The sequence below is a fragment of the Protopterus annectens genome, chromosome 14.part0, assembly GCF_019279795.1.
Source record: "Protopterus annectens isolate FY-2018-M chromosome 14.part0, PAN1.0, whole genome shotgun sequence".
NCBI lineage: Eukaryota > Metazoa > Chordata > Ceratodontiformes > Protopteridae > Protopterus > Protopterus annectens.
This window is the reverse complement of record NC_056748.1, coordinates 546,613,101-546,626,548: the sequence shown is the minus strand read 5'-3', so window position 1 is coordinate 546,626,548 and position 13,448 is coordinate 546,613,101. Positions and strand designations below refer to the sequence as shown.

Genomic DNA, 13,448 nt, shown 5'->3' with positions numbered 1-13,448 from the left:
GTGATGTAAGTTTCTGTTTTATGAGGTACAACATAATATCATCCGCAAATTTGTTATTTGTTTATTGAAATGTGATTACAAGGAAATTCCTACTGGATAGGAGTCCATTTTCAGTGGAGATGCAGGGAGAAAAGTTCCAAGTATTACAAAGCAATTTAAGAAAAACAATTTTACAGTCTTTTAAAACTAATACAGAAATAATAACTACAGTTTAAATAATTATACGAAATTAGATATAATATAAACACATTGGTTTAGCATGTATACAAGTCAACAAGTTATATGACAATGATTTAATAATCAGAGAAAATTTAACCAGTTTATAGAGAAATTAAAGGTGAGTTAGTTTAAAACAAAGAGGAGCTGAAATACAAAGTGTTTGAAAACCAGGCTTGTGGTATATTTAGAGAGAAACCAGGGAAGAGAGAAATTGATAGAAGTAAGGAAGTGAGTGAAGGAGGGAGAGTAGGGAGATATGAGGTATGAATAGGTATTTGTTGACATTTAGGGATATAACTTATCCTTGTGTTGAGCAAGAACAGAGATATGTTCTAGCAAGAAAGTCTTTCAGAATGGTTTTGAAGGATGGGGTGGGTATTGACCTGATGGATACAGATAAGGAGTTCCAGGTCTTGGTAACATGGTACAAGAACAGACAGTTACCAGCAGATTTGATAGGTTTTTGGACAGACAGTGAGTTGTGGGTCATTGGATCATAATTAACAACTGGGAACATAGTTGAGTAGAATGTTATATAGTCCAGGAGAAGCATATGAATTCTGGATAATTTAATAGGTGGTAAGAAGTTGTGTGTATGTTAGCTCTAGCCAGTTTAGGCTTTTTAGTGCTAACTAGTGGTGGGTTCCGAAAAAGGTATTTTCTGCAAATTTAACAACTTTGTTATAGTATTGCTCAAAGTTTTGATTTTTGTGATTCCTGAGGGTTAATACAGATGGAAGTCCAGTAAAGAAGTTTGGGGAGGAGCTTTAGTTACATAATTGAAAAAGGCTTTCACTCTATAAAGCACCCCTAGATGTTCTTTGTATTTCACTGTTGCAGTCCTAACTGATGGGATTTCCCGCTGTGGAAGACCTTGCCCATGCTGACTACTAGACAATTTTTCTCCTCCTCCTGAAGCTGGTGGAAACCTCTTCTTTAACAATTGGACTCTCATAATCTGGGATCAGTTGGTACTGAAATTCATAAAAAGGGTTACAAACTTCACTTCAAACAACCTCTGATTTGATCAGGCTTCACAGATACTCTACCAAACCCAACCAACAGAGGGCTTAAAGCAAATACAACTCCTGTGCTCCTAAGACAGTGATGAAGCAGTAGCAAACACATTACATAGAATGAGATTTTACTCAAGGATTTTCCTCATCCCCAGAAAGGAGGATACATGGAGGTCTATTCTGGACCTTTCCAGGCTCAACAGATTTTTGCAAATACCAAAATTAAAATTGCTAACCCTGCAAAAACTGCTGCCTATGATTTTACCCAGCACTTACATAATAACCTTAGATCTAAAGGGCGCATACCTCCACATTCCCATAGAAAAGTCTCCCAGGAGGTTCTTAGGTTTCACAGCAGGCGTGAGTCATTATCAGTTCTGTACTCTACCCTTTGGCTTGTCTACTGGACTCGGGGTCTTCACAAAAAGCCTAGCCCCAGTGGTATCCTTCTGCAGGTCAAAGGGCATTCAGATTTACCTCTAGATGACTGCTACATTCAAACAACAGATCAAGAAAAACTAAAAGCAGATCTGCTTTACATCCAAGAGATCCTGGCTTCCCTATGGTTCACCATCCTTCTGTAAATGTTTCATACCACTCCCACAAACGGGATTGCATTTCTGGGGGTTTTGCTGGACTCCTCACTTCAGAAAGCCTTCCTTCCTCCAGGCAAGGTTACATTTCTAGCTGTGTGCTTCCAAAAACTCATTCTCAGGAGCTACCTCACTGCCATAGAGCTCCTCTGAGCTTTGAGTACCATGGTTTCTTGCATCCTCATCATCTCCCTGGCCAGACTGCATATGAAGAAGCTTCACTGGTAACTCAGAAATGTGTGGTATCAACATTCTCAATCCCTCAACTTCAAGGTACACCTTCTCTACTGTGTCAGGAAAGAGTTTTCCTGGTGGGCCCAAGCATACTCCTTCAACCCAGACCTTCCCTTCAGTTTTCTTCCTGAAGATCAGAATCTGACCATTGATGCCTCAGAAATAGCCTGAGGAGTGCATTACAACAACTTACAGACTCAGGGCATTGGGACTCCCAGTTCAAGAACAAACACATCAGCCTAAAGGAACTGATGGCAGTCCAAAAAGGTCTGATTGTCATCAAAGATCAATGGGAACCATGAATACTCCTAGTAAAGACAGACAATAGAATGGTTACGTGGCACATAAACAAGCAGGGGGGGGGGGCTCAGTCTATTCTTTTTGCTGCCTAGCCATGGACCACTGGGAAACTGCAAACTCCCTAGACCTGCACTTTGTGGACTAAACAAATCAACTGGTGGATCACCTAAGCAGGAGCCTGTCAGACCATCATGGGAGGCAACTGTATCTGGAAGTTTTTCACAGCATCGCCAAAGAATGTGATGTGAAACAGATAGAACTTTTTGCCACAAAAGAAAACTCATACTTGAAAGAAGTTTTGTTCAAGGTCCAAAACAAGGTCAGCCTGGAAGACACATGCTTTCTGCTTCCCTTGGATGGGCCTTTTCCTCCATGTCTTCCTCCTGTTACACTTGCTCCCCAGGATACTGCTGAAGTTAAGGAGAGAAAGACCAAGGGTCATTCTAACCCAGATAGGCCTGGGCAGCACTGGTATCATCTAATGCTCAGTCTAAGCAGGAAGGAAACATGGCTGCTGCCCCAATGAGTGGCCCTATTAACACAGAACAAGAGCACTGTCATATACCCCAACCTGAACACTCTCAAATTGACAGCTTGGATAATTCCTTGACCTTCTGGAATGGGACACCCTTTGACAAACAGGTCCTAGACACTCTTAAAGAAGCTTGGAGACCTAGCACAAGGAAATCTTACTCAGCCAAATGAAAGACTTGCAGTATATGCTACAGACAAAAGGGACAGAGCCCTCTTTGAGCCCAGATGCCTTTGATCCTTTCTTATCAAGACTTTTTGACTAATGGCTTTCTTATTCCCTTATTAAAATCCATACTTCAGCAATGTCTGCTTATCTGCCTACTCAACCCCTCTCTTCTTCATCCCCTCATGAGGTAGTTTCTGAGAGGGGTTCTTCACAATAGACTCCTAAGAAAAACCACCTGTTTCCTCTTTGGGATCTCATTTTCATAACAGAGAAGCTTACCCTTCCTCCTTTTGAGCCGGCTGTCTCTGCAGATATCAGATTCCTGAAGTGTAAGACAGCCTTTCTGCTAGCCATTATGTCAGCTAGAAGGTTTTAGAGATTCAGGCCCTAACGTGTGTGGAACATCATTTCCCTATCTGACAGAGTCTCTTTTTAGACCAATCTTTTCTTTATGCCTAAAGTAGTTACAGAGATGTCTTTAAACCAGACCATCCACTTGCCTACCTTCTTTCCTAACTCTCAAAACAAGAGGGAAAGAATCCTCCATAGACTGGATATGCATAGACAACTATGTTACTACTTGGACAGAACCAAAATGTCAGGAAGTCTGATCAGCTTTTTGTGGCCTTTGCCTGTAGCTCTGAAGGGAGACCAGTTTCTAAGCAAACAGTCTCCAAATGGATCTCCCACTATATCTTGTTTTGCTACAGCCATCATGGGAAGAAGCCACCAGACTCTGAGGTCTAACTCCAATAGATCTGTGGCTACATCTACAGCCTTTCGTAAAGGAGTGACCACTAAGGACATTTTGGAAGTCACTACTTGGTCTTCTGTGCATACCTTCACCAAACAGTATCACCATCCCACCTTCCTCAAGTCCAGAGCAGGGTTTGCCACTGCCATCTTGCAGGGCATACTCTCTTCTCCGTAATCTACTTTCCACCCTCATCTCAACTTTGGAAATCTTCCCACAAGTCAGGACTGTAACAATGAAACATGACGAACATTGTACAGTTGTATACACTTAGCGTTAGTTGTGTACACTTAGCGTTAATGTAGATGTTTGAGTGTATTCAGTGTTGCACTCTTCTTTCCCTCCTCCTTCCCTTCTTGCCCCATGACTTTGGGGTAAGCATTTTCCTCCCTAGTTCTAGGGTGTTCCCTTCTCCTCTGTACATACTCTGGAGTATCTGATCGGAGGTGCCAGACCTTAGGGTCCACTTAAGGGGCTCCTATCTATTGCAGAAAGAAAGTACTAAGGTGATGGCACTGGCTGACTACCTTTATAACTGGATGTAGTGACATTGGTCAGGGCTTCTGCCATCTTCAGAAGAAAGAAAAAATCTCTGGTAGTTGGGCCAGCCAAGGACTTCCACAGAAGGAAAGCCCATCAGGACTGCAACAGTGAATACACTTAAAATCTACAATTATGGTAAATGTACATAACTGTACTTTTGTGATGAGTTTTTCATATGCAATTCTGTGTATGCAGGTTGAATTTAAGATTACTATCCACTATTATACCTAATAATTTGCTATGAGAAGTAACTTCAGTGGTTGTGTAATTGAGGGAGGACTTTAAATTTTGTTTTTTTCATGGGAGAGAGATTTGTGAGGAAAAGTAGTAATTGTTTTTTTTTTTTTTAGGGCTAAGCAGGAGTTGTAAGTTACAAAGCCATGTTTCAGTTGCTGTTAAAGCTTCCTGAGTAATTTTTTGAAGGTATGACATATCAGATGTACAAATGAGTGCAAAGTCATCTGTGTACTGTATTAGGACAGCCTGTTGTGTGGATGTGTGGAGGTTGTTGGTGAGAATGTTAAAGATCAGGGGACCGTGGATAGAGTCTTGTGGTACATGGTACAGTGATGGTGACTGGGAGGTATGGAGAGAGGATGGAGTGCGATTTTACTGACTGATAACTATTGGACAGGTAACTTTTGAAACATAGAATGGGAGCTTAAAAGAGCAACCTAAAGAAGAACTGAGGACTTTTGAAGTAGAAATTTGCTGTGACAAACTGTATTGAAGGCATAAAAATAAAGCAGAGGCTAGTTTGCTGTTATCTGTAGCTTTATTGACAGTATCTATATAGGCTACACGTGCAGTGCTATTACTATGAGAAAGATGGAGCCATGTTGTCTGGGGGATAGTTCTTCCTGCAGGAGATAGTTTTGCCATTGTTTTTGAATGCATTTTCCAAGTATTTTTGAAAGGGGGGATAAGTTTGCTATAGGTCTGAAGTTAGTAATGTCTATTGAATTTCCTCTCTTGAGCAGAGGGATAATGTGTGACTTTTTCCAGACACAGAGAGAGAGAGAAAATATGGGATCCCTGGACTGACCTATTTAAATGCCATTGGCTGCTATTTTAAGGTACTCATTTGAAAGACCATCAAATGAAGTAGAGCATGATTTAAGTTTGTTTAAGAGTAGTTTTATATAGGATGTTGTCACATGTTTGAAGGAGAAAGTGGATGTGGTGATACATAGCTGCTGGGCAGGGTTACCTTTAGTTTATTTAGGTTACAAGTTTTATTTTTTTCACAAACAGCTGGTTGTGAGTTAATATAGACTGTAAATATCTTCTCCCCTCGCTAAACCACCATCTGTAAAGGTAGCCTTCATTTTCTGGCTGGACATATTTAGCTCATACCTTCCAGCCACAGCCTTTAAACTGTTCTTTGCTGATACGTTTTCTGCTTCACTCACCTCTAGTGTTTTTCCCACTCCGTTTGCACTATGGGCTCACTCCGCTCCCCTACCCTGCCCCCAAATCCCACCCAGCCCAGTACTCCTAGCTTTATTCCTATCTTACCCCACCCTCTCGGCCTAATTACCCAATACCAGCTCCCCCGTCATTACTCCTCCCACCTATAGCCATCCTTCTTAAACTCTGTAATCTGTACTCCACCCAATAATTATACTCCCCTCCTCTTTCCTTCAATTTCTAGAATACCTCCATAACTTTTTAAACCCTTTCTTCTTCATAGCCTTCTCTATTTTCCTAACCACTAATACCACTCTCTCTTTGCTCCAACATGTTCTCCTCAAGTTATCACAACCTCCAGTCCCCCAGCCTCCTCTTTCTGTTTCTACTTCCCTTATACTATGCTACCTCATATTCCACCTATGCTTGTCCAATACCCCCTACAAAGACAACTGACATACAAACCCACCCTCTCCCTCACTCTTACTCCCATTTCCACTCTATCTCCTCTTCTCTCATTTAGCCCAACCCTCTGCACCCATCTCACCCTAAACTCTTTTCCTCTAAAGTCAAGATACTGTCACCTGCTCCAATCTACAATCTACCAAAATTCATGCCTGGCAGACCAATACGGCTAAAGGATATCTCCTTCAACAACCTAGTCCAACCTGGTGATATCCATCCTAACCATGGTCCTACATCCTTTATTAATAACACTCATTTCTTACCCTCTTCCTCCTATCTCAACACCCTAAAGATTTTTACTATTAATGCACAAAGTCTAAACAACAAAGTACATAAATTTCAAGCCTGGTTAAGCCATAACCAGCCAGATATCTTAGCCATCTCCGAAACCTGGCTCAAGCCCTTTATCTCCGACTCTGAGAGTCTGCCCCATGATTTCATTGTCTCAGAAATGACCGATTAAATAAAAAAGGTGAGGGCACTGCCCCAGTCTCCTCCAACCTTCTTACCTTAATTCCCCTCCAAATTCCAATTCCTCACTTCCAGAACACTGAACTAACTGCCAGAATTCTAAAACTAAATAAATATAAAAATATCTGTATCATTGCCCTGTATATCTCACATGGTAACAATATCTCTACACTCAAAAATATTCTCCTATGGGACCCTACTGAAATTAACTATGAAACTTATATCCTTGGTGATGTGAATATTGACTGGAATAAAATCAATTGCCAGTCTCCCTCCCTATCCAGTAACCTTTATAACTTCACTCAAATAGTCTTCTCCATCACTCGACCTAGCAAAATAAACCCTCCCGGATCCACTATAGATTGGATCCTAGTCTGAGATCCAAATAAAATAACAAATTCTGGCACAATTCCTGATATCTTTAGCAACCACTTCCCAGCCTTTATGCATCGCTCAACCAGTTCCTCCCCACACCAGCATCAATACATTCAAACTCGTAACCTTAGTAGCTTCAACCCAACTACTTTCTCAATTGCTTTCAAACAAATTAACTGGCAAATTCTAAACATCCATCCTCTTGAGAAGGCTATAGAATACTTCAGCTCTGTCTTCCTTGATACTTTAAACTCACTATCCCAACTAAGAAACAAAAGGATAAAAACTAAAACTGCTCCTTGGCTACCCAAAGAGACAAAACAGATTATGCACCACAGAGAAAAACTATGGAAGCTTTACCAAAACAATAAACTGGCCAATAACTTGCTCAAATATAAACAACTCCACAACCATGCAAAATGTCTAATCACCAAAGACAAAAAAATCCTACTATATCAAACTTCAGTCCAATAGCAATAAAACCTCCCAAAAATTCTGGAACTCAATAAACTCACTCCTCAATCCAGGCTCCAAGAATAATCCCTGTCCTGACCCAAATAAATCTGACCTTGAGCTAGGCTTTGAATTTAACTCATTTTTCATAGATACTATTACTACCCTCAGCAAGACATTTCCCAATAATAACCCAACTGCTCTATACTCTCCCCCTTCTCACTCACCTCATCTGTTTGAACTCAAACCCATCTTTACTAACTTTATAAAAAAACTTTTGTCCAAACTTAAACCTTGCTCTAATGCTCCCGACAATATTCCCTCTTCCTTCCTAAAATGTGCTGCTGATGGCATTGCTCTCCTATCAGCATCATTATAAACTGATCCATAAAAGAATCATACATCCCCAAACTCTGGCACTCAGCTTATATTCTTCCTCTTCATAAAGGAGGCAAAAATACCAGCATCTCAGACTTTCGCCCCATTGCTTTGCTCTCACCAATCTCCAAAATCCTAGAAAAATGCATCCACCTCCAACTTATGCCTTTCCTGACCCAAAACAATCTTCTCACTCTTACCCAGCATGGCTTCTGGCCAGGCCATAGCACAATAACCGCTCTAATCTCTCTCCTAGAAACTGACAATCAAGCCCAAGATTCAGGACACTTAGTTTCTACGGTTTTACTCGATCTGTCTAAAACCTTTGATAGTGTTTCCCACAAGCACCTTCTCTGCCATCTCACAAACCTTAATCTCTCACATAATGCTTTATCCTTGTTCTCCAGCTATCTATCAGACAGATCACAGGCAGTCAAATGGAAGAACTCCATCTCTTCCTTTCTACCTAACCCAACTGCTGTACCAGAGGGATTCATCCTTGGGCCAGTGCTTTTTAACATCTTCATCAACTTTCACACTGCTATTCCTGATGCTAAAATCATTCAATACGCAGATGATTCAACCTTAGTCTGCTCTGCCTCAAACCTCTCTGAATTGCTGACTAAAACCCAAACTGCCTTCTCAGCAACTGAAAACTGGATGTGCCAAAACCACCTCTCTTTCAATGCAAATAAATCAAAGATTCTACTATTCCCTCCCACAAAGACCCTCTCCTATGATAAAAACAACTTCAAAGTCTGTAGTCAAACCAACTCACCTATAGAAGTGGTCCCACTCTGCCAAACTACTTGGCATTACTGTAGATGAACACCTCAAGTTTGATATTCATATTCAACAAAATATTAAGAAAACCCACCAAAAGCTAGGTATGCTGTATAGGAATAATTGCTTTCTCTCCAGCTCTACCTGGTAAACTCTGGACTCGACTTATCTTCTTCCTTCCTTATTATACGGAGTCCCTCTCCTAACCAACTTGCCCTCCTCTATCACCTCTAAACTAGAAAACTGCTACAGCAAAATCTCTAAATTTGCTTCTAAATCTAAAACTACCACCCATCACTGCCTAACCCTACAATCCCTGAAATGGCTTTTACTCCCAAACTACCTAGACTACCTCCAGCTCACTACTGCACTTAGACTCGTATTTCACCCAACAAAACGTCCCACTCTAACTAACATCACTCCCCCTTATATACCCAACAGAGCTCTCAGATCAGAAAATCAGAACTTAATTACTATCCATAAACCTAAACGTCCAGCTGGCCAACTTCTCATATCTTTCTCACTAGGCAAAAAATGGAATACCCTTCCCTCCACACTAAGAACTATACCAAATTCAGAAAACTTCAAAACCCAACTGTTCAAACACCTGTCCACTAAATGGAAACGTACCTGCCTTTACCCAACCTAATCAAAGGGGATTCTCTCTCTGGTTCCCAAGCTCTACAACTCTCATAGTTATCTTTCTATGAGCCTATCTAAGCTCTCAACAATTTCTATAGCTTCTCTATAAGCTCTCAACAACTCCTACAGCTACCCTCACACAGCCCAACTGTGTAAATATTGTAAATAGCATTCTACAGTTGATGTGTGTATGTAAAGCGTATTTACATTTTCTTAAAAGGTTTGTATGTAAACTGTTTCCACACCTAACACATATCTGTTTTCCTCAAATGAAACTGTATGATCCCTACCTTCAAGCTTAATGAATTTGTTAACTATGCATATTGAATGCATTTATGAGTAACTATTCTACATAATATTATCTTTAATATTAACTATCGGTTGTATCTAAATTGTATAATGCATCTTGGAGCTTTTCTCCCCGGGCCTTCACTGAAAATGGGTCAGTTCAACCCAGTAGACTTCCCCCGGTAATCAAACTGCAAATAAATAAATAAAATTTAGATGGTGAGGAATTCTTAGTTAGACAGTCTATATTGTCTATGAAATAAGACTTGAACTGTATTGTGGTTTCAAGTAATGAGTTATTGGGAAAGGGGTTTGGGTTGAATTTATGGCCGTGATGCAAAATTTCTTTAATGGCCATCCAGAATGTTTAAGGTTGTGTTTATTATTATTATGAAAGTTGTAGTCTGTTTTTTTTTTCCTTTTGTGTTTATTAATTTGCTTTTTAGTACAGTCGTGAAACATTCCGTAGTGTTCAATATATTGTGGCGTTTTGTATTTCTGCCATTCTTTCCATGTTTTTCTCTATCCTGCATTAACATTCTACTCTTTTTGGACAGCAAAATTGCATTATTTGTTTTTAGTCTCTTCGTTCTAGGAGGTGCAAGGCTGTTTTGGATATTCGGGAAAGTTGTATTGAATTCATTTACAGCATCCTCAAGGGGGGGGTTTTTAGGAAGCTCTAGTTAAAAGATGATATGTTATTAATGAACATTTCTGGGTTAAAACTGGAAAGATTGTATGTTGTTTTATAAACATGCTTTTAAGTGGATGTGTGAGATGCCCGGTTGTGTAGATTGGGAGATGGTCACTGAGACAGTCAGGCATGTACCAGAGGTGGACTGGTGTATTTGGTAGAGCCTTTTACTAGGATCCAGTCTGATAGAGAACTTGATGTGTTGCTGTAATGTGTGGAGATATTAATTAGTTGTGTGAAACCATGTAAGTTCATGCTAGATGTAGGGGAGTTAGAGTTTATGTCCAACCAATTTTATTCACATTACCTAGTAGTATTTTTTTCTTTTGGAATTGTTATGGATATCCAATGTACAAAATCTTCCAGTATAGCTGAATTGTCACCAGGAAGGATATAAAGAACAGTAATACATATTTGTTTATAACTGTTTAATTTCAGGAAAATGAATAAGAAGTTGACCCTTATGGCAGAGATCCTGCAGTATTGGAGTCAGATGTAGAGGCTGCATGCTCTGCACTGTAAAGGAAGTTGGTGACAGTGAAAGAGGAAGGAGTAGTGCAGGGATATTTAGCAATACATTCCAGTATGTATAAAGTAAGTAAATGAATAAAATATTACAAATAAAGCCAACATTTCTTGATTACCATGCCACTTATCCTTGAATTTATAAATTTATGACTCCATTATTTTATTTATCAATGGCTCTAAATATAGCACAAATAAAAAGGAAAGCTGACATCCTCATTACAAACATTTTTATTAGTTTTTGCATTATATTATATAATATTTTTTAAATCATTTGTTCCAACATTACATGAATAGAATAAGTCCTGCTTTCCCTTTAATGTCACTTATCCTACTGTACATTCTGCATGTATTGTTCACACAGATTCCATTTATTTGCACATAATTTGCTCCTTCTGTTTCTAAAGATTCCACATCCAATACTTTTATAATTTCAGTTACAGTTGGTTTAGATTTTGATGTCCAATTTATAGTAATTGTTTTTTTGTTTTTTTTTTGGTAGCTAATAGGCTTTACCATGTCTAGGCAATTCAGGTCCTATATCCCAAATGAAAAAAAAAAATTTGTTCAGTTACAACCATTTGCTCCTTCCAACTTTTTTGACAAAGTACTCAGTGGGGAATTTTTAAAATCTGCCAACTCGTTACATTGCCCAGAAAACATGATCTCAGTTACCTGTCTCTTTCTTGTTACACCTCCATCGTTAGTTATCTATCTGAAAAAAAATGTCTGAAGACTGCTTAGAGTATAAAAAAATTCGTATCCATTTTTTTCACTTGGGAGCCATGCAGATATATTTTTACTTTTCTTTCATATATTGCATTTGTATTCATTGTCTTCCCAATATTTTCTAACCTCTTCTGATTGATTATCTGTTTTCTATAACAGTAGCTTCTGTTCTAAACTTAATTAAAAACTCAACGTGAGCTGGTCTTTCACCTAATACACTACTAGCCCCTTCTCTTTGCCTGTACTCTTATCAATCCCTGGTAGGGAAGGCAAAGCAAAAACAAATTCTTGTAACCAGCAAGAATGGACTGAAGAATGTTATGCAAGGGTCTTATTGCCTGTGTGCACATAACAGCTGTCATGTTTGTGTTTATAACCAACGCATCTCTGACGACAAATTGTTCTCACACATCATTTCACACTTCGTTTGTTTATGCTTCTCCGTACTTCGCTTTTAGTTCTGGGGTTTATCATACTGCAGTAATAGCTCATTTTGTCTGCCAGTTCTTCTCTGACTTGTTGGGCCTTTGCATTCTGCTTCAATTTTTAATGTATTTTGTTTATTATAACCAGAGGCATGGATGAATAAAGTTCACTCAAAAACAGCCACCCACCTTCTGAACAAAAATAAGAAATGTGTGTGTTTGTTATAGATAGCTAGTGATGATCTCTTTAGAACCTTTGCTCTAAAATTCCAGTGTAATGTCTGCATTTCCAGTGTTAATATAACATTTAAAATGTTCACTCTGAAACTATTATGCATTCATGGGAAGAGCTTTGACTTTTTGAAGCATAAGCCCTGGGAGCTGCAGGAAGTTAACAGGAATTGCATTCCTTCTGTCCTGTGTACCACACTTGCATTGTTGTTAAGTTTGTAAAGAAGTGATGACGTGAACTAAGGACAGAGTTCAGAAGCGTACACTCAGCAGGGACTTCCCAGTAGCACAGAAAGTGGCAACACATATCACAGCTGTATACCATGATTGCAGATAAGCAAAGTAACAAATGCCATGAACTGTAAATACTGAAAATGGCCAGTTATGCCCACTATTAAATGCAAATGCAGGCTTCAGCTCCCCTGTGACCATGCATTAGATTAATCAGCTAGCTCTATAATATCTGAATGAAACTATTTTCAGGTAATTAATTTACCATTGAGAAGTGTCACTGAATACCTTACTTGCAGCATTGTAAATAGTCTGTAACCAGAATTTTGTTTGTCCACTTAAGCAGGTAGTAATAACTTAGGAAATTAACAGCAAGATCTTTTCAAATATTTGCATCCAGTCTCTTCTTAAGCTATTTTACTGGATCTTTTGGCAGTGCATGTCCAATGTAACCTGTACATACATCTCACTCATCAGTTTTGTTTTTTTCGGAAATATCACAAATATTTTGTGTGTGTGTGTGTGTGTGTGTGTGTGTGTGTGTGTGTGTGTGTGTGTGTGTGTGTGTGTGTGTGTGTATGTGTGTGTGTGTGTGTGTGTGTGTGTGTGTGTGTGTGTGTGTGTGTGTGTGTGTGTGTATGACATAGTCTGTAAGTATTATTGTCTAAGTTGCATATATCTTTAAAATTCTGATGTACGGAAGCAACTAACTAGCTGCCTATTTTTGAGAGCCTTGCAATCCATGGTATGACATTCTGCTTGACTTCTGCACAAATTTTTAATTTGAGTAATTTGTTTTTTTCAGTCCCGGAAAGCACTGGCAGATCGTCAAAAGGATTTAGAAGTAAAGACACAGCAGCTAGAGATCAAACTGAGCAACAAAACAGAGGAAGATATTAAAAAAGCAAGAAGGAAATCTACCCAAGCAGGTGCACATTTAATGTACATGCATGACTAAATGTTTTATTCACACTGGTGCAAAGCTTCAA

The 13,448-nt window shown here is 39.2% G+C and overlaps 1 protein-coding gene across 1 annotated transcript in view; it reads left to right on the top strand.

Annotated features, from left to right (window-relative positions):
* Window positions 1-13,448, top strand: part of GAS7 (growth arrest specific 7) — a 2,864,621-nt gene that overhangs the window by 2,668,475 nt on the left and 182,698 nt on the right. The window contains exon 11 of the mRNA XM_044056293.1: window positions 13,265-13,388. Coding sequence (XP_043912228.1) covers window positions 13,265-13,388 — 124 coding nt within the window. The remainder of the gene's footprint in view (window positions 1-13,264; window positions 13,389-13,448) is intronic.